Here is a 22,241-nt window from a genome sequence, read left to right on the forward strand (position 1 = left end):
AGAGCAGCCGTTTCTACTGAAATTGTTTTGAAAGCCGCAGTGACAGTTCGCATCCCAATAAACGCGGCAACATCGCCACGCGATCTGTGTGGTAGAAAGCAATAGCCTCAATGAGAGGCTTCCCGCAAATACAAACACCGGTGGGAGGAAAACTGTGGCGCCCGTTATCAATCAATATAAAATTTGTCTCGGGGACTCTATGAAGACACAACTGCACACTGACCATCCCGAGCATTATGCCATCAGCAAAACCCTTACCGACAAAACTGAGGTTTTCCCGAGCAACCTGTCACCAACCAAAATCAATGCCGGCTGAAAGGCAGTGAGACAGCGAAGGAAGATGACCCGCAACTGAGATTCTACGGGTCTAATAAATCGGCACATTGAAGACTGCATCCGTTCTCCTAGCTTTAAACTGAGGTCCTCACCTCTTCCCTCGCTGATTGATGCCCCAGCCTTCTGCTGCAAGGCTACAAAAGTCTAAGCGAGCACGCAAAATTTGTGCACCGTTGTATGCGCTGTCCAATTCAAATAAAAGCTTGCATAACCATTATACAGGCGCTATACCTCCGCAATGAGCATTAGCTTGGAAAGTGCGATTTTTGTACAACCCACCATTCCTGAAGAAACAAAGGGCCTATAAATTACCGCTTAAAAACCAGCTGTGGGGATACATTACGGCCCATACACTTCTTTGAACTGTACAAGCGAAATATAAATTCTATCATGTCGTAGCTATTGAATCTAGCGTTAGGCAGGCCCCACAAATCCTACCGGAAAGGGCAGGAAGTTAGAACTGTTGTTTGTGATGAACATACTTAAAAGCGCTCTGCAACCACACGTCCCACGAAGCATGCCTGGTGAGTGTACATGGAGTCTTTTTGTTCATGCTGCTTTCTTTGCATATGTTTCACCTTGCAGGCCAACCTAAGGTTTAGCGCAGCGAAGCTCCCAAAAATAATGCTGGTGCTTACTGGTTTGGAAAAACTGAAGGTAAGATTGATCAATGAAGAATGCAGAAAGTCCGCACGCAAATACTATTTTAGAATGTACTCCCTCTTGGTGCACAACTTCGCGTCAAAAATTGCACGACATATATTTCTGTCTTTTGTCCGCCCAGCATGGGGTTTGGTATAATCGTGGGGGTTCCGATAACTAAGCAAAATGGCAGTAACTCAGCTAAGGAGCTGCTCAGCAAATAGAAGACAATTTAAGAAGTATTCATTTTTTCAGGCTTTGAACTATGCAGTGTGCATGGGGTGCAGTATTCAATGTGTATCCAGTTTGAGGTCAGAATGCTTCCAGGAAAATAATTGGGCGAACGTTGCAACGGGCCTTTGAATCATATATGTGTATTCCACAACTTAAAATTAAGGCTCTTTGTCATCTTACCGATATGTGTTTTTGTTGAGATGTGTCAGTCATGTAGTAATTTCTGCGCGTCCTGCTTCAGCCTTTTTGGCTTGCAGTATTTCTCAAATAAAATAAATTGAAATAAGTAAAATATTTATTTTTCTCAATATTTTATTTACTATTTTTAAACATATTGCTTATCCAGTCCATAGAAACCATGACGAACGATGACTAACAAGTTATGAACGCGTGAGATAACTGTTATCAAACGATTTGCGTATAACAGCCGCCCAGACAACGAACAAAACTAACCTTCGAATTGACTATATTTGGGAACTCCCTTGACGATCTTTGTGCGTCGAAGGAATTTTTAAAGCAAAAACATGGGAAGGTACCAAGTGCGTCCACGTTTCAACTACACGACGCCAACATTGATGTAATAGGATGAATATAAATGCAGAATTTTTAGTGCAATATCTGCAGCTTAGCATACAAATGGTATAACCAAAGAAATCTAGACGCACCCCTAGAATCCTATAATCATGTTTGGTGGTGATGGTTTTGGCTGGCGGCTTCCAATCACACAAACTCCTATGACGTCATAGAGACCATGAGAGAAAATGGCTGCTTTTCGCCATTCTTCATCGGTTGCTGTTGAAATATAGCTGAGTCGCCTTCACAATACAAAACTTAATACAAAACTTCGGTGCCAAAATCGGAAAAAGGAGATCCCTTGAAATAAAGATGGCTAAAAATATCATTTTTCAAATAAAAAGGTTCTATGGTTCACAGCTAGGCTGAAACAAGAAAAAAAGATTATACATAGCAAGATGGATCGCGAAACTGCACGATGGCGCATCAAAATATATTTCTGCAAAATGTTCTGTCACTCAAAATACAATTTTATTTTATCGATCTTTTAAGGGGCCACTTGTGCCGAAAAGCGTCGAGGTGTGTGTTCCTGTGTACTCCGTTTTGTGCGTTCTTAGGTTTGTATATTTATTGTGTTTAAAATACTTAAAATATTTAAAATACATTTAGTTGAAGAAAAGAGGGCTGTAAAGCTACATTTGTATTAAACACTGAATGACAAGTGTATGACTCAAATGTGTAAATGTATCTCTTTGTTTTCAGTTTGATTGACTTCAATTTGTTTTTATTTTCTACACTCGCCGCTTGTGAGTGCCTTTTTCAACTAGCATTAATTTCATGTTTTTGGTAAGCTTCAACTATTGGCCGAACATCTCGTTGCATATTTTAACGCTCAAAAATTTTCTAATAATCATAAAATGAAACGAGAAAGAAATAAAATGCAGCTTACGTTCAAATTGGTATCATTGTTATAGTCAGCACATGTTCGCAATGAACAAATTTTGTATTTCGTCTTCGTGCGCTCTTAAAACACACGCAAGTCGCGGTGTGCCAAGCCAGCTCACAAGTACAGCCTATATCATGATATCGTCCTGATGTTGTAATTCCCGTTATGAGAAGCCATAGTGAATGGCACTACTTCTCCTATAGACAGCGAAGATAAAAACTATTCACCTCTTGTAGGCAGTCACTGTTAATCACAGCGGAAGTATTATTCAGCCCGTATATTTGTTGCTAACTGCAGCCACCTGTGGGATCGATTGACTTTTCCGCAATAATGCCCCATATCTCGGTGACATTCACATTAAGCCATTTTGAGCCCCAGCCTTTTGTTGTAGCTCGGCCGGGATCACGGTATCTAGCCACCGTAGCCGCGTGGCGCACATCGAAAAGATCACCGCTACCCCTGGTCGTGATCGAACCTGGGTTCCTCGTATTACGAAGCCGATGTGACGGAAACAAATTACACTATCTTCCCGTAGGGGAACCCTGAGTATTATGCAAAACAGCCATGTTGTCTATTCAAGTGCCAATTAGTTTTCAGTTCGTCATTTCCGTTAGGTTGAGGTGCGTAGCTACCGTTATATTTACAGTTTGGTATCCATTGTAACTACCAGACTTTTCACTTACCGGAACTACGAAAATGGAAATTGCGTTTAGCCCATGGCTGTTTCGTATACTACTCAGGGTTCCCCTACGGGAAGGTGGTGTAATATTATTAAATGCGACGGGGCTATGTCCCTCGCTTGTCGTTGTTGCGCCGTCAACAACCCCCCCTGCGCATTATCGGCTTGCTGAACGCCCGGTGGTATCTTACCCTTTAATGGCTCCTGAAGCGACAGTGTTAACGGTGTCTTCCTGGGCCGCGGCCTGAGATGAGCCGAGCATGCGTAGTGGGGGTGCGGACGGCGCTACAACAAGGGAGGCACATAGCCCCGACCATGAGATGCTGGAGCGACAGTGTTGCCGGTGTCTTCCTGGGCCGGTGAATAGACGGACGACGGACGACGGACGACGGAGCCGAGAGCAAGAGATGCTTTGCATCTAAAAGAGTTTATTCGTAAGCAAAGTGTTGCGGGCGATCTTTACGCGGCGTCGTTTCTGAGCTGCTGTTGCTAGGCCTCAAATAAGTGCGCAATAACATACAATAGAAAAAAATAATTAAGCATTGCAATATATTGCGGAAAATGGTTAAAAAACTCGATGCACTTTATAGGCCTTTTCAGGGGCCGTGGCGCCCTATCTTTACTACTTTCGCCATTTACTTTAGGATGATACTGAAATCTGTCAAGGCAGGGCTCTAAAGCCTTCTGCTAAATTTCTGCTCATCACGTGACAGCTTTCATGTTGAGTGTAGCTGCTTTAATTTTTCTCCCAGTTTACATGCCAACAAGTCGCATATTTATCCATATCCGCCAAATTGTTAAAAACTGGATACATTTTATAGGCCTTCTCTGGGGCTGCGGCGCCATATCTTCACTACTTTCGACATCAAGTTCAGTCTCATACTGAAATTTGTGAAGAGAGGGTGCCATATCCCTTCTGGCCCATCACTGCTCTGCACTTGACAGCTTCCACGTTGAGAGAAACTGCTGTTATTTTTTATCCCTCTTTATAAAAATTGTGGCCGGTACGGGTCCGGGCCTTCCCAACCAGTCGGATAGCTTATGATATGCGCCAAATTGCGAAAACTCCACCCATGCTATAGGCCTTTTCAGGGGCTACAGTGCCCTATCTTTATTATTTCGACATGAACTTCAGTCTGATACGTAAATTTGTGAAGACAGGGGGCCAGAGCCCTTCTGGCGCTTCACTGCTTCGCACTTGACAGCTTTCATATTGAGTGAAACTGCTTTAATTTTTTATACCTGTTTATAAGAATTGTGGCCGGTACAGGTCGGGGTCTTGCCAACTAGTCGGATAATTTATTATATGCACCAAATTTCTAAATACTCCATCGATTTTATAGGCCTTTTCAGGGGCTGCGGCACCCTATCTTTAGTACTTTCGACGTCAACCTCAGTCTGATACTGAAATTTCTGAAGACAGGGTGCCACATTCCTTCTGGCACATGACTTCTCCGCACTTCACAGCATTCCGTTGAGGGGAACTGCTTTAATTTTGTTAGCCAGTTGATGAGAATTGTTGCCGGTACTGGTCCGGGCCTTGCCAACGAGTCGGATAATTTACAATATGCGTGAAGTGGTGAATTCTTTTGTGATCTCTGGTACCTTCTACATTAGTGTTGTCTACGACTAGTCATCGCTCCAAGGGAAAGCACTAGTATATTTCTATTTCCAAGACGACTGATTGTGGAAGCAATTACGGATAACACGGCTGCAAAGCTTACAGTTGGTGCGGTACCGAAAGGTCTTTCGTATTATTGTTTCCGGAAGCATAACACTGACCTTATTTTATGACTTGGTAATATTGTATTTTTTTCGTGACTGAGTGCATGGCCGTGAAGAAGGACTATAAACTAAAGCTGCAAAAGTAGTGAGCACTGGACAAGTCACAAGTGAAAATAATAGGAAAAAAAGTTTTTATTGTCCATTTTTATTTTATTTATTGCTGCGAATCTCCATTCATAATGGGAAACAGCCCAAAAACAAAACTTGGACAAGAAAGACAACGGGACGAAGCGCCATTGAATCTCCATTGTTTTGTAGTCAGGAATCTCGAAGAAGACGCCCAGGCACAGCTGTTGTCAGAACGAAACCTTCTGTGGATGACTGGTCAAGTGCCGGTTAAGTGGAAGCACTCCGTGGTTCAGCCTATTTCGAAGGAAGGAAAGAAGATTAACAGCCTTAAAGGAGCCATGAAGAGAAAACAAAAGTTTGTTTTATTCGAAAGATTAGGTGTTTCATAGTACCCCAAGCGCTTTCCCGGAAGCAAATTATTCTTTATTCACTGAGAAATAAGGCAATTTAAGCCAAAATTTTAAATCTCCCGCTAAAATTGAACATTCCGTGACGTGTACAATGGCGTCATAGCGCCGGTCCATGAAACAGATACTTAGTATGTCGACTCCATATAGCACCCACACGCGGGAGTCGATCGAGACGGCGGGCATTTTAAAAATACTAGGAAAACCTAGTGCACCCGCAGCCCTAGTCATAGAATCGCCTGATCCGGAGAACAAAACTCTCGCCGAGGAGCTCGGGCTTGCATTTAACAACCTCACACCACTAAAACGCTCAATGCTTCCAAGTGCACGAGAGGCAAGAGTTGTGGGATACGCGGTGGACGGGAAAGCGACCATTCCGCGATAGCCACAACAGACGAACGCCCAGCCGTCGGCACCGCTGCCTCGTCAGCCCCGTCAAGACGGACGAATATAGACTGGTACGTATGTGCCGTATTTTGATTACGGTTAATAATAGTTCAATTTCAGTAGCAGTATCACTTATGCCAGTTGGCCGGTGTCGTGTATGGAAAGCCGTTCGCGCGAGCTCTCTGCTTCGACCAGAAAGATACGAGCGTCAATGCGCGGTGTTTACGGCATTTGTTTCCCTAAGGTCAGAGCGATTTGACGAAGTCGGCGACGAGCGCCAGCATGTCCCAGGAGTGAGCTAACGTAAGGGTCCCTGCCGTAATCACTTCCTCGGAAATGAAGCGAGCACACTCGTACTTCCTTTAGCTCTCTTTCTCCTCCGTTTGCAAAGTTCACAAAACGTAGCCACTTGCTTCGCCTAGGTTCGTCGTTGGGCAGCACATGAAAGGAGATCTCCTCACCGGCGGGGATGTCGCACTCCCTTGACGATTTGCCCGTACTACATGGGCATTTCAAAACGCAGCAACGAAATTTCATTGTAAAGTACTCGAACAAACTGAAGTTTTCAGTGGTTGTAAACTGGAAACGAGCTCGTAACGACAGCAGCAAGCCAACACCATTCGAGACTTACGCGACGACTGGCACTATCTCGTCGCTTCTTGCTGTTCCTTACTCCCCTCGTTTCTATTTTTACCTTTGCTGGTTGGAGATATGACGGCCAACCTCCTGTGAAGGGATTACGATACGAAGCAAGGTCGCGGCTGTGCGTGCTGGAACGGTTCGTTGGCCCCAAAGAGCCTCGAACCCGAAAATTCGTCTGCGCGACGGCGAGATGTTGAGCTCGGCCGGCGCCTAGTTTCGTATGCATTGGCGCACACGCTTGCGTGTTCGTTCGGACCTTCAACCGTTTACTCCACCGTTCTTTGTCATAAAAAGAATGTGCAGTATGTTTCACGGGCATTTAGCTCGCTATGCAAACTGTAAGCCCTGCCTAACATGCGTTTGCTTTTGCCGGCCTCCGCCAATCGCAGAGCATTCCCAAGTGACATCACAGGTTCTGTTGCGGAAAATGAGCTGGTGGGTCGCATGGTCATTTCCTTTTTTCCTAATTATGTAGCTTATTTGAGCGAAGTTTGCGTTATAAGTGGTGTCGTTATGGTTCTAACGAGGCAATCTTTCGAATGAACCAAACTTGTGTTTTCTCTTCATGGCTCCTTTAACATGTTGCCGATCTCGCTTACTTCCACTCTTTGGAAGCTGCTTGAGCCGTATGTTCTGACAAGATTAACTTAAATCCTTGACTACGCCCACTCAAAGCGGTACAATTACGTTGCGAAGACTGGGTTTTGACAAAGGTTTTGCACCTATGACAGTTTGATGCTCCTGCATAGACTGGCCGGCCGCACCAGACCCCAAAGTACAAGCATACCGCCCGTACTTATGGTAGTGAGCATTAGAAAGGGTTTCCGTAATCATATAGCTGTAATAGCGCCTCTTGAGTAATGCGCTGCCAGCACGCGCATGTGAAGTGCGTTTTGTGTGGGAGGGCATTTGAAATCAGAACACATGTGGAGAATTCCCACGTGTTTACCAATACCAGCGGCGTTCCCAAAGGCACAGTGTTTTCACCAAGCCTGATCAATTTCGTAATGCGAAAGACAACCAAACAACTTCGTTACATCCTGCAGCACACAATACAAGAGGACGACCATCAACCCCCCTCTCCGCCCGCCCCCCCCCCCCCCCCCCCCCCCGAATTTGTACCCGAAAAACGGCACTCGGCGCCGGTGATGTCGTTGTTACAGTCCAACGTGGTTTCCATGTTATTTACATGTGTCTTCCTGCGCTGGAATTGCGCCATAATCTGGAAAAAGGCAATTCCTTCCCATTGGTGACCTTGCCCACCTGTAAGCAGAAGTTCATTTAGCGTTGAACAGACAACCCATGAAGCGGGCTACCGAAAGACGTGTACGCGTACTCGGCGTGCCGCTGCACGGAGAATAAGGGTCTACGCAGTGGTTCTAAGAGCTCACGATTGTTTACAAGCAGCAGCTTCACGTCATTACGAGAAGCGGAAGACGCATGGGAGGCCCATTGACGAAGGTATTAGGCACACCCACACAGGGCGTGATCACCTTTAATGCATGTTAAGGTGCAGTATGGTTCGCCCTTACGAAGGCCCATCTCCAACAGTTGGAAGTGCTGCACCTCGAAATCCCCAAAGGTACTACAGGCGAAGCACACAATGCTTAGGGACTTTACTGTTGTGCCTGCCTACCCTCCCTTCAAGATATTATCAAGGACAGATTCAAAACTTGGCTCTCGGACACTTCGACGAGCTTCTAGCGTAACAACCCTCTGTCGTTGCCCCATGGGACGACGCCTCAGTTCGGGGCCCAAACCGCTGCCACCAGTACGTAGCCGACGATCTCACCAACAACCGAGTGCAGCCACAGCCCCGCGCGCCGATCTTCAAGAAGGGGCCATGTTTATCATGGCAGTGCTGAATGAAAAAACCCCGCGCTCCACACGTGCATGTATTGACGTCATTACACGAATATTTCGCAGGGTTCAGTTCCTAAGCACCCCAAGCAAGTGTTGCACACATCTTTAAGCAGTCCCTTTCGTGGGACAATACATCGATTCCACCAAGAGCGCAGATGACCCCGTAATGTTTGCAGTATTTGCGGACAGCCCCGAGGCCTTGGCTCGATTCGGCCAGATGCACTATGTGGGAACTACACGGGACGAAATCAAGACCATCAGCCTTCAGTTGACGGACACTTAAAATATAGATGAGCGGGTGGACTGGGCACCAGGCCACGCTGGCGGCATCGGTAACGAGACGGCTTACGCGTGGGCGAGTGAGCATGTAGAATTCCGCTCTAAAACAGGCTACCCTGCCCCATTCGCACGTTGCAATCCCGACCCAGTTGAGGTGAAAGCCGCAGCCAAGGAAACGTGGAAGAGAGTGCTGCGGAGTCTGATACCGCATGATTCTGCTCTATTACATGCAGGACTGCCTGGTGGCGCCGAAGTGCTACTGCGCAAGGCACGAGCGGTATCTCCAATGACCGAGGATGTGCTGGCAAAGTGGCAGGCCTACGTGCCAAAGCGCCATCAGCGTATTCACCAGAACCCACCTCTTACAACGGCCCTTACCTGCACCTTTTGCTCCACAGGGTACAAACCGAGGGTGCATCATTAGCTGTGTTACAAATGCAGCGGCTTAAACGTGTTGCGTCAGATGTTCGGATTCTTTCTACCTGGACGCATTCGGTGCAAGTCGACGATATACACCGGAGGCTTCTCCTTCTGTAAGATTTGTCGCGCTCCACTGGCGTGGACCATCGCCTGTACATTACCCTCCTCTTTCCTTTTCGTGCACGCAGGCCACCTTGTCATCATTGTCCTGATAAAGATCTTTATTTATTTATTGATTGTACTTTTTGCACTATCCCCGCCCATTCCTAATACCCTCTCGAGCAGCTGTTGAGTTATTCGTTGCAACCTATTATCGGCTAGCAATGATCGGTGATATACATACACGTTTACAGTTCAGTATTGAGACCTAAGGGGAATTTGAAGTTCTTATTGCCTTTGAATGCGGACGTTGCCAGTTTATTAATTGTGTTGTTGTAGATATTGTAAGAGTGAATATTGCACGTAGCCAAGGACAACGCCGGTATCCTAAAGGAGCAAACAATTAGTGGAATGAACTTGTGCTACGCCGAGAAGCCAAAAGAGCCCACAAGCGGACATGCGCGGGTGTCCGCTTGTGGCGTGCGCGGGATAGTTTTGGCGAATGAAATGACGCAATGTTTGCCTTGCAAGCATGTATCCTTGGGCGTTAACCCTTCTATAACTATCGAATCACATTTAGGACGTTGGCGATCACAGATGAACATTCCATTCTAGTGGCGACAGGCGATACACTCTACCTGTCAAATACGAAAGCCTGCGCGCCATTACAACAGAAAGACGGAGGCTCGGGCTTCACTTCTAACTTTGGTAAGACAGCTAGGCGCGGCCACACAGCACAAAAATAAAAAACAGACAATACCGTTCGCGGAAATATATATACATTGATAACATCACAAAGGTGTTCTTAGGTTGGCTGGTTTAGACATATAGGGGGCATTTGGGACCCAACAAGTATATACTCATGCTTAAATTCGGCATGGAATAGGCTGGATAAATTTGAGTTGTTCTTGACACACAATGTCCTATTTTTATTTGTATTCTCATTTAAAAGTAGTCAGTATCAATTCACAAAAATATGGCAATGGTGAGCAACAGGAGTTAGTCATTCCTTCGATCCTGATATAGGAGCACTAGTTTGAAATTTGTGTTTTGAGGTTTGTTGGTAAGCTACCTCCTCGTAGTTTTGCAATATTCAGTTGTTAGTCTGCTCAGTTGTTAGTTCAGTTGTTAGTCTGCGCTGGCCTTCGTGTCTTTGTTCAGTCCTCGTTCTTTTTGTGCGCTCAAGTTACAGCTATGAACGTATTTTTGAACATGTTCACTAGGGACAGAAATTCGATACTATATCGGACGAAAATTACCTATTTGATGAAGGCGCTCTGAAAGGACTCAAGGTATACGCAGTACGAAGACGACATGATTTTGGCAAACCGGACGTTGTGTATTACATGAGTGGGTAGGTGTTTAGTACTTACATGTATTTTTTTTTCCTAAGCCATTTTTGTATCCTGTGTTGACCACGTCCGTCTTAAATTTTCGCAGGCTGGACGTAATCACGATTGTTGACGGCAAGTACTCTACCAGAGGATTGGGTAAGCAAACCTGGACATTCACCAACTTCCGTTGCCACAAGGTGAAAAGATAATGGTCAGGTCGAGAGGGGGCGGGGTTGTCATGTATCCAAAATAGTATATCGAGCCTATTGGTTAGGACTGGATTGAACAAAGTATAAGTTTCAGTAAAAGTGCAAGGCAATTTTGACTCTGCTAACACTTGTACTCTGGCATTCCCCTGGCCCGCACTTCCTTCACTCGAGCGAAAATTTCGCATGTAAATTTCCTGTAATAGGCGAACTTTGCTGGCTGGAATAATACACGCGCACTTCATACCATATTGCTACAAATGTGCACTCGTGCACCAAAAGCACGCGAATGAAAGTAAGAAACGATGTGTATTCTGGAACGGTTTGGGAATGAACGTGCATTCCTGCTTTTTTCAAGGAACTGTAACTTCAAAAGTCACTCTCGCTGCATAGCCCATTATTTTTAAGAACCTGAAACCTTGCCAAACCTTCAAACTTGCCGTACACACCACCAGAGCTGACATCATTTGACTGTACAATAATATGAATATTAAGGGCCGTAGAACTCTTCTAGAATTTCAGCTTTTTAAACAAGAGGAACACAAAATAAATACTAGTTCAGATCTTGTGATTTGGCTGCTGTTATCTTGTCGCCCGCAACCCAGACAAACTACCCGTCTGGAGACACAAGATCCAACCAAAAAATGTGGTGTTTAGTGAACTGCTTCTATTGCCCTTACTTTCTTGTGTATTTCTGGGACTCTGGTGTAACTGTTTGGGATATTGTAATTGTGACGTTAAGTACAGCCTTTGAAGTTAACCATAATATAATGTATTTTATGTTACCTTTAAATTTTCTGTGCCGCCCATCTTTTGTCTGTTAGTGTTCATAATAGAACTCATTACTATACAAATAATATTACGTCATTATATCCAAAAGCACAATACAGAATGTTGTGCGAGAGGACTTGCGACGCTCTTTTCCCAGGTCTCCACTGTTAAAAGGTGAATTGGGAGCATAGATGGACAACGTAGAAATTTAGGATCATTTTAAGGTGTCTTCAACAACAAATGTCGACACGGGAACATATTTCTTGACCCAACTCTTAGTGTTTTAAAAGTGGTGGGATTTAAGAATGTTTGTGTGGTTACCTGAGCTTTCATATTTGCCGCGTTACAGGCTGATATTCACCCCCTTATAAGTCATTATTTAGTGTACTTTGGGCGAAGAATTCATTATACATCGTGGGCGCCATTCTCCCGACCAGGAATCGTTTTAAAGGGAAATGGAGAATACAAATAATTTACATGAAGGAGGTTGAACCGAAATTGATTCTGTGGTGAAGTTAAGGCTTTTAATTTGCATCTCAATCTTCTTGTTTCGAGTTTATCCTTGTTCTTATTCTATGTCGAAAGGGAAAGCGAAGAGAGCGAGGTTGTTTGTTGGACGCTGTATGTTGGTGACGATATGAACAGCAGACCAGACAGCTATTGCGCCGCCGCCGGAAGTGTCTTAATCGCAATTGATTACCTTACGTTCATGTGTCATGTCATATGAAGATGTGTTTTGCCTGTATTGACTTTGAAAAGGCGCGGATGAGAAGCTCCCTCCTCGACGCTAAGCTTCCGTATACGTAGTTTATGATCTAAGAGGTGATATAGGTGATCAGCTCATGTTACCAAAAAGATAGATTACTAATTTTCACTGGTTGATAACCAGAAAATAACCAGAAAATAGAACCAGAAAATTTAGGCGAACTCACAGAAAGAAAGTGGTGAAGAAATGCCCGCCGACCCAGCGGGAATTCCTTTTCCACTTTCTTTCTGTCTCAAAAAAATCTTCATCTGTTTCTATGACCTACCCCTTTCTCCCCTTTGTTTTCCGAGGTTTTCTTGACTGTCAACCCTTATTTTCTGTCTTATTTCACCGAGCCCCTCATTTCCCATTATATATATATATATATATATATATATATATATATATATATATATATATATATATATATATATATATATATATATATATATATATATATATATATATAGGAAATGAGGGGCTCGTTGAAAATAACACAGAAATAAGGGTTGGCAGTCGAGAAAACCTCGGAAAGCAAAGGGGAGGATGTGGTAGATCATTGAAACAGATTAATAATTTGGAAAGAAAGAAAGAAAGTGAAGAAAAAATGCCCGCCAGGTGGGATCCGAACCCACGAACCCACGAGGTTTTCTCGACTGCCAACCCTTATTTCTGTGTTATTTTCAACGAGCCCCTCATTTCCTATTCTGATTCGCTACATGCATAGCGAGGGCCTCTGTTCTGGCAGTCTTGTTGCCAAAGGGAGCTTAAGAGGGTTCAAAGCTGGTCGACCACTCTGGACATGTCGTAGACACTCGAGTCACGACCAGGGGGTTAAAAAGAAGGTCCCCTTCACCCCGATTAGTCCGAATGGCGCTGGCTACCACCCCCAAGCACAGGAAACAAACATACCTAACATAAATACCCCAGAAAGTGAATGGGAAAATCGCCCCGCCGGTAGCGTAGTGGTTATCGCACCAGACCGGTATTCTGGAGGTCGTGGGTTCGGATCCCACCTGGCGGGCATTTTTTCTTCACTTTCTTTCTTTCTTTCCAAATTATTAATCTGTTTCAATGATCTACCACATCCTCCCCTTTGCTTTCCGAGGTTTTCTCGACTGCCAACCCTTATTTCTGTGTTATTTTCAACGAGCCCCTCATTTCCTATTCTGATTCGCTACATGCATAGCGAGGGCCTCTGTTCTGGCAGTCTTGTTGCCAAAGGGAGCTTAAGAGGGTTCAAAGCTGGTCGACCACTCTGGACATGTCGTAGACACTCGAGTCACGACCCGGGGGTAAAAAGAAGGTCCCCTTCACCCCGATTAGTCCGAATGGCGCTGGCTACCACCCCCAAGCACAGGAAACAAACATACCTAACATAAATACCCCAGAAAGTGAATGGGAAAATCGCCCCGCCGGTAGCGTAGTGGTTATCGCACCAGACCGGTATTCTGGAGGTCGTGGGTTCGGATCCCACCTGGCGGGCATTTTTTCTTCACTTTCTTTCTTTCTTTCCAAATTATTAATCTGTTTCAATGATCTACCACATCCTCCCCTTTGCTTTCCGAGGTTTTCTCGACTGCCAACCCTTATTTCTGTGTTATATATATATATATATATAGTTAGGAAATCAGGGGCTCGTTGAGGAAATACAGAAAGATAGGGTGGCAGTCTACAACGCCAAAGGAGGCATAGGGGTGTTAGGCTATTTTTTACTACGGTTACTGAAGTTAACATTTGTTATATATGTTATGTTATGTTATAATGTTATAAAGATATTTTATAATGAATCATTTGATTTCTAACCCGCGTTTTGAACGCGCTCGCTTTACGTTTGATCTAGCATACGACGCCCTTCAAGGCGACACCATAGCAGCAAGAAAGTGATGTAAAATTTGTTATTTGGACTCTCCACAATGCTTGAACCTAACGTAATAAAAATGGCTTTGAGTTATATTTTACAACTCAAGCAGTTACTTTGCTACTGCTCTACCGAAAATAAACTTACACTGTGGTCGGCCAATTATAGCACGTGGTAACTCTTAATAAGCTAATAAAACAAGCGTGTTTCCTTTAAAACAAAAGTAAAAGTCAGACTTTTTTCATTTTTTCGTGCTGGCAATCGCCTTTGGGGACGAGGAAGGCCTGGAGCTGTCAATCCGCGTATTGTGCTGTTGCACAAGAACCTCCTGTAGAACGGAAACTCGTCATTATGCCATGAACATTGCCCGCGAGGAAATTTTAGGGAAACCGGCTATTTTAGCAGCACATCAAGCGGCGGCGAGCTGCACCATTAAAACACAAAGAATAATGATGGTTATTGGACTGGAGGGGGACTGGAGGGAGAGTTGGGCGGAAAATTCCAGTGTAGGTTGATTATGTACAACTCATCCACATTGCCATCAATAAAGTGAACAAGCAAGAGTACAGAGAAGTTGGAACTCTAAGCATGGGTAGGGTAGTTTTTTCTTAATGTTCATTTCAAGCGCGGGTAAACGCACCGTGTATGCAAGTCTGTACGACTACAGAAAACCTCAATATTGGGTGGAGGTCTCACGCTATTGCAGGAATTGCGAAATTTGCACATGACATTAAAATGGCAAATCTCGCACCTTTTTACCAAATAAATGACAAAAAAGTAGTGTAACAAAACAAGCAAAAGACAGCATACACTAATAACCTCGCAGTCGCACGCATCTATTTGTCGCCTTGGATACAGGAAGTACATCGGATGAAAAAGGCGTTCCCACCGCTTGTTGCAAGAATTGCGGCTCATTATGTATTAGAAAAAGGTCGGAAGCTGTATGATTTTAAAATGTTTCTAAACAACGGCATATCTCTCGGTCATTTTACAGCTTCTAATTTTGTTAACCTTCTAAACATGGCTGCAATTGTTTCCAGGTATTGGCTACCTGGCCGGCGTCTGTACCGACGCCTACGTAGCCCTTGGAGAAGACAAGGCTGGACATTATTCGGGAATGCAGACCTTTACGCACGAGGTTGCACACACGTAAGACGCTACGTTTAAAACGTACCTAAACTGTGACTACCAAATCGCGCAACGCAATGTGTGCAACCTTTACTTTATATTCGTTTTTTTAGCATTTAAAAGAAAGAAGCGTAAAAATTGTGCCTTGGCTGAATATTCGCAGCTGCGCCGTATACTTTGTTTTGCACTGACTTTATGTTTTAAGAAATTGCTATGTAACTGGCTGGTAAACATGCAGCCGCCAAATAAGCAAGCGGTTTCTAATAAGACACGTCAGTGTCACGTGCTGTGAACGCTGCAAAAGATATACGCCCTAGAAATCTTTGTTTTCTTCCTTTTATCGGCCACAATGTACCTATGTATAGACACCCGCTGAACGGTTATAATATAAAATAATAAACAAAGAGATCCGTAAATATGCTAGATTTTGTAGAACCAGCTTTGTTTCAAGAGTTGCTCTTCTAGCAACCTTGATAGTTATTGTAATTCGCTAGTTGTACTGACTCCAATCATCTGCAGCTAGAAGTGAAAACACATTTAGAGTTTTGAAATATACAACTCGGTTATTGGGATATAACATGTAGCATTTTTATCTTTTGGTATAGGCTAGGAGCAACGCACGATGGATCCGACTCGTTCGCTGGCGTCCCGGGGCACCCCAGTGCCAAAAGTTGCCATTGGGACGTTGGAAACATCATGAGCTACAAGAACGTGGGACCTACCCACCACCACTTTTCAAATTGCAGCTTGGCACAGATGCAGTATGTCATAAGGTAAGCATTCAAAGGCGGTAACGTGCTGAAAGCTCGTTCTAAAATGTGTGAGTGCATGCAAACACCATTATTTTCTTGTTTTGAAGATCTCTGAAAAGGTACCCTGGTGCGATGAGAGTGCTGGTTGGAAATTGAAAGATATTAAAAAAAAAGAAAAGGCGCTTTATTTGTTACGTTTTAGGGGCATAGGTAACAAAATGCTTGTCCTCACAAACAACTTGTTAGTTTCTTGTTGTTTGTAGTAAAAGCTTACGTCACACCAAAAGAGAAAAAATAGAACACGCTACCGTAGAGACGACGAATGCATAAACGTGTTAATTAGTTTATATTGATGTTTAACCCACCGACCCTGCACATGTGATGAGGTGCACCGTAGTAAAAGGCTCTGGGTAAATTTCGATCACCTCGACATCTTCAGCATGCAGCGAATGCCCAAATGTGTACGAGAGCATTTTTACTATCGGATACCAACCCACCCATACCCATTGGGAAGCCGATGTACAGGCTTTCAGTGAAAGCCAAAAGGAAAAAGTGTTTATGGTACGGCGACTAGGAAGACTGATGTGCTGAAAAGCATCAAAGTTGTGTAGGTGCGGTGTTCTATACATTTTTCCCATAAAAATGAACAACATCGTGCACACACTGAACCTATTTTGATCCAAATTATTTACAACATCAAAGAAAGAAGAATAAATTGGCAGAAAAGAAGTAGGGCTAATGTAAATGGCAGTAGAATTCGGTGGTATCTCCCAAGTATTCACTGAGAGAAATTTCCCTCAATAAAATTTCACTCATCCGAATTTCACTTCAGCCTTTTTTTTTCAATCAGTACATGCAAGCACGTAAGGAACCCCGTCATGCTGAGTGAGAGGTAGTGAGAGTTGTTACTGGACCGCTTCCTCTAACTCTCACAAAAAAGCCAGCTATTGATCCGCTCTAGCAGCAACTTTATAACTATTTGAAGTCAATCACCAAGAGTTATAGAGGTAAGGGGGAGCACAGTATAAGTAAAGGGGAGTGATAGAAAAAGTTCCCAAATTCCTACACTCGAGGTTCGAAGAAATTGGCAACTTCAAGAGCATCATGTTCCAGCGTTACGCTTAAAATGACAGGATAGCCGTAGGCACCCAGAAGTTAGAACAATCTGTAGTGAGATCGTTTTGAGCGTGCGATTGTAGGTTATTCAAAGTGTGGGCCATGGGGAAAGCGATCGGAATATGCACAACATCAATTGCATGGCGTGCGCTGGTGATGATGATGATGTCCTCGATCTGGTTGAGATGACACGACGAAAGGGGACTCTGTAATGGCTAAGGGCTACATTTGCTCCGTTTTGAGGTCGTTGGCTTAATTTACTTTTCTCGAAAGGCACTACGTAAACAGAAAATCGATGAGCAATTATGGCTTCATTAGAAACGCAGGCGAATTCTCTGAAACTTCAGCGTGAACAAAATTATATTTTTTTCTTTTTACCTAACCAAGTTTACTGGCCCACATAAAGAACCGGGTTAATAGGGAGAGTCAGCTCCGGGCGCTGTTGCCAAATGTGCTCTTGGTTTCTTCTTTCATGCTACTGTATAACCTTTAAACTGCTCTTCGACACAGCCGGTGACACTAAATGGTTCACGTAAGTGTCATACCTAGTGCCCTTGGCTCGTTCGTTTGCCGCTCGTACAGACGTTTTGCAACAGTGGAAAAATTTCATAAGTTGACGTTTCCCGTTTTTAAGCCGTGCATGCGGCGCTTGATATTCCCCATAAGGAATCACTCATAGCAGTATTGGCACGTTCCAGCGGTTAAAAGACTGATAGCAACACGAAAAAGTACAATAACAAAATATCGGGCCATTTTTGGCAGATGCTGCGCTTCTAAGAGCATTCTACTTCTCTAGACGGGCTAGGAAGCAACGAAAAGAAATATAGAGCGGTAAATGCATTCCGCGTTATTGTTGTTATTGATTCACAAACCCGATGTTTCCGTCAATCCTGTTGCGAATCAAACGAGCAGACAATATCAGCCATACCAATTACAGTATACGATCGATTTTCCGAACCCAGAGGAGACTAAAAATTAACGCAATTAAAAGAGCCGTCCGAAAAATCCGCGAGTCGCAAAAACGAACTTTATTTCATTCAAATAGAACAGAACAAGTTGCGAATAGTCTCTTGCCGTAATCCCCCCCACAGGACACGTTTACGGCTTTTGAAATTGCTTCCGCCACAGACTACATAAAAATTATGGCCTCGCAGATCAACGACTCTTACCCTGGCTGGGTACAAGCCAGTCGCCATCCAATCCGAAGCCAGCTATTCGGCTTAGGATTCAAAATGGTTTCGTCCTATGTCGCACAGTGGCTGTGCAACGGAAAAGTTTTGTTGCAAAAATTAGAATTTCGCTTTATTTTCACCGAAATATTCATTGCGCATGTACGTTATTCCAATGGGACCTCAGGCAGTAACTCGGTAGGATCCGCAATATATAGAAAGTACAAATTTTCGGATCCTCCCCCCTCCGCCCCCCAAAACTGTCAGATAATGTATTATTATTATCTAGGCAAGCGCATTGGCTTCTTCATAGTCACTATGAATTCAACACTTCTGCCCCTCATTGACCCTATTTCGTCTTGCCGACATTACTGTGGCCAATGTTCTGCAATGAGGTCATACCCTTATTACTATATACGGGTCCATTGGCTGCTGCCCCGCGTTTCTGCGGCACCAAAGAAAGAATGATCGGTGGGATCACGATATCGAAATAATTGGAACCACCGAAGGCAAATGAAAGAAACTCGGCAGGGCAAAACAATGGTGCTTTGGACCTGCTTTCGGTAACAGATATTTCACCCTACAGTACTATGGTGTTCACAATCCCTGTCAATGGTGAACAAAACTAGCCGAAATAAATTCGTTGCCAAACTTTTCTGTGGGAATGGCGAAGTTAGATTGGGTATTCTATTCAAGACAAACGTTATTGTTTGCATTTACACAAAACAAATATTCTGTCTAATGTTTCGCACAGAAATAATTAAGACGAGTAATAATATTAACATTATTACTTTTGTTCATCATCAGGCTGAGGGGGCGAGCATGCTGGGCGTTTGCTGGAGCAGAACACACTTTGGAAGGCGTCTATCCCGGAATGAAGGTGTCCTTCCAGGCCTTCTGTGCCAATGTTTTCCCCGACACGGAAAATGTCACGTTTGATTTTGTAAGCACAGTTTTGATGTCATTTTGTAAAACAAATCACCAAATGTTCTGCTTTATAATTTGTTCTCCGTTTCTTTGACCTTCGCAAAATATGGGGCTCGCTGCTTTTTCAGGTGAACAAGACCACTTGCAAGGTGCGATGTAAATACGATAAATACGAACAGTATCAGTACTATGGCCGAACCTACCAGACCAAGCGAACGTTTTACACGGACACAGACGCGCTCGACCACATGCCTTGTGACGAGAATAGGGTAGGGTACAAACTTATGTTTTTATTTTATTTGTATTTTGAACCAAAAGCTTGCCCTTCAACTTCTCACGACAAAACAGCTCACATTCGTTTCAGCATCAGAATAGTTCGCGATAGTTGTGCAGAGGAGTAGGAATAAACATCTTTGCTGTTCGCAAAATTCCAATGCAGTGCTGAGGAGGAGCAGGCCTCAATCTAAGACCTCATACGCATATCAGTTTCTACACACCTTGCAGTTCAAGTTATCGCTCCAATGACGTCACCGACTAATTGGGCACTATTCACCGATTGAAAAGCGCCTCTTCAAACCCTAAGTCAAATTGCGGCTTAGAGTGACAACAATCTGTTGCCAAGGCGCATTTTTCGGTGACAGCAAATGAAACAAGAAAAACGATGAGAATAATATTTCAGTGCATCCCGGACACGTTGGAACACGGGACCAACTAGCAAAAGCGGCTCATTCAAATTTCACATGTGGCCCCATGCCTCTTAGCTGAGGTGATGTGAAAAATTATTTGAAACAACTCAAAGGCACATTACTTTGGAAACCAGGTTGACAGATAAATATCGTTCATCGCTGTTGTACCAAGTCAACCTGTTCTTTGCATCCCCCATGTGCGTCCCATCTAGGTCATTTGGCGTGGCCTACACCACGAAACTTCTTTACCATATTTCATTTGCTGATGACGCATGCTGTGCTTGTGGACAAACTGAAGACGTATGTCATGTCGTGCTTGAATGGTTGCTATAAGCGATAGAGCAAGCAAAAAAATTGAAAACAAAATAACTGACAAGCTTAGTGCGCCATCTCGGACACTCCTATCTTCGCAGAAGCTGTTGGATGCGCAAGGATATGAACGTAGCAAAACAAAGTCTTCCTTACTTTAGGAAACTTTTTCTAGGCCACATAGATGTTCGTGCGCTGCCAAATGGGTGCAAAGTTCTGTGGATGAGTGTGGAAACAGACAACTGTGTTATGAGCTGAAGGTATCAAGGTGAAGGCCTCGGTGTGGCATCATCTTTTTTTGTAATATTTGTACGTGGATGTGCATACTCTGTTTGCATTATACTTCGCAGTTGTAAAGAAACATGCGACATATCACTTGCATGTATCTGTTGTACGAAACATATGTACTTACTTGAACACACATGTCATTTTTCAGTAGTTGCGCTTTCCTTGTAGTACTCCTAACCTCATGGTTCATTAAGACAGCCAGTGTACCGTTTCATTACTCCTAAGATTTGAGCAGGCAGCTTCTTTGTTGGTTGCAGCTAAACTCACTAATAAGTTATTACATATCTCTCTCTCTCAATGTTTTTACTTGCTTTTTTACTTTTACTTACTTTTTAATTTTTAGCATATACTTAAAATGAGGGAACTGTCATTTTAAGCATATTTTTTTCCTTTCAGTAGTATTCTTAGGGTACCATATAAAAAATTTGCCCACTGCAGAAGCGACATCTTTCATTTTCATTATGGAGCACAAGAAGAAAAGATATGGCAATCCACAAATTTTTGTCGCAATTTTCGGTTAGACTGCAGGTTTAGACATAAAAGAGCTACCGGAAATTCGGAAAAGGGTAGTAGCAATCCTCGAATAGAGTGGATGAATAAATTTATCCAGGTTATATTTATAGTACGTTGGCGAAGCCGGTCGTCACCTTCTACTTAGCTAGCACTCAGTGCAATTAAAACGTTGTTAGAGCCAAAACAGGTCACAAAACGCAGATAGAAAAGATGTTAAGTACAAATCTACAACCAAACAAAAGCAAAATTCACTTTGAAGTGATGTCGCAAAATCCAAAGAACTGAGTAAATTCGGCACATGCTTCAAGTTACATACGTTATAACCTCTACGCACTCAGAGGAAGAATTTTCAACGAGAAAGCAGGATAAAATGCCCCACAAAGAATTGGTAGTCTTTCCATGAAAGGCGTTGTTGTTTTTTGAAAAATGAAAACAATAATGCGTTATTCTAATTGTTGGTTTAGGTTTGCATCCGAGGGGAGTGCGTTGCCCATAAGCCAACAGCAAGAACGACAAGTACAACGAAAACCATGACCACGACGAAAAAAACGCCTGAAACCGTGACAGCCAAGCCCGTGATCCCAACATCGGATTGTCCTTGTGACTGCAGTTCCCAAGCGACTACGTCGCGACCGTGGTGGAGATCGGGATAAGGTTGGCGGTACATTTCAAGATTTAAGCACATCGAAGCATAAGAAATAAACACCAAAGCACTTGTTTTGTGAAATTTAGGCCGGTATAAAGTATGCATTAGCAAAAGAGAGGCATTTTCAATCGAAGAAATAAAACATTTTTCTCTACACCTCGCGAGGATGTAACAAAAAGTTGAAAAGTTCAAATGCACCGGGGCTTTTTAGCACCACAGTGAAGTGCTGAGTAGGGATTTCAACAACCTTGGGATCAATAATGAGGGCCTAACATTTATCACACCAAATACAGCTATTGCTCGACATAGATACTGATCAATAATGAGGGCCTAACATTTAACACACCAAATACAGCTATTGCTTCACATAGATACTGCACAATAGCTATAACAAAGCTATATCAGATTATAATAGCCACATCAGATGCGATAACATTGCTAACATAGCTAGTACAACATGACTCTCACATATTTATAGCAGCCTAACGT

General features: G+C 43.6%; 1 protein-coding gene across 1 annotated transcript in view; it reads left to right on the plus strand.

Moving 5' to 3' along the window:
• The window catches only part of LOC144142934 (venom metalloproteinase BumaMPs1-like), a 39,896-nt gene extending 18,111 nt beyond the window's left edge, over nt 1–21,785 (plus strand). The window contains exons 6-13 of the mRNA XM_077674764.1: nt 922–993; nt 10,525–10,655; nt 10,742–10,791; nt 15,259–15,367; nt 15,952–16,119; nt 19,191–19,326; nt 19,439–19,579; nt 21,717–21,785. Coding sequence (XP_077530890.1) covers nt 922–993; nt 10,525–10,655; nt 10,742–10,791; nt 15,259–15,367; nt 15,952–16,119; nt 19,191–19,326; nt 19,439–19,579; nt 21,717–21,785 — 876 coding nt within the window. The remainder of the gene's footprint in view (nt 1–921; nt 994–10,524; nt 10,656–10,741; nt 10,792–15,258; nt 15,368–15,951; nt 16,120–19,190; nt 19,327–19,438; nt 19,580–21,716) is intronic.
• Nucleotides 21,786–22,241: the final 456 nt, after the last annotated feature.

The sequence above is a fragment of the Haemaphysalis longicornis genome, unplaced genomic scaffold (assembly GCF_048455015.1).
Source record: "Haemaphysalis longicornis isolate Haplotype H1 unplaced genomic scaffold, Haemaphysalis longicornis Haplotype H1 scaffold_6, whole genome shotgun sequence".
Taxonomy (NCBI): domain Eukaryota; kingdom Metazoa; phylum Arthropoda; class Arachnida; order Ixodida; family Ixodidae; genus Haemaphysalis; species Haemaphysalis longicornis.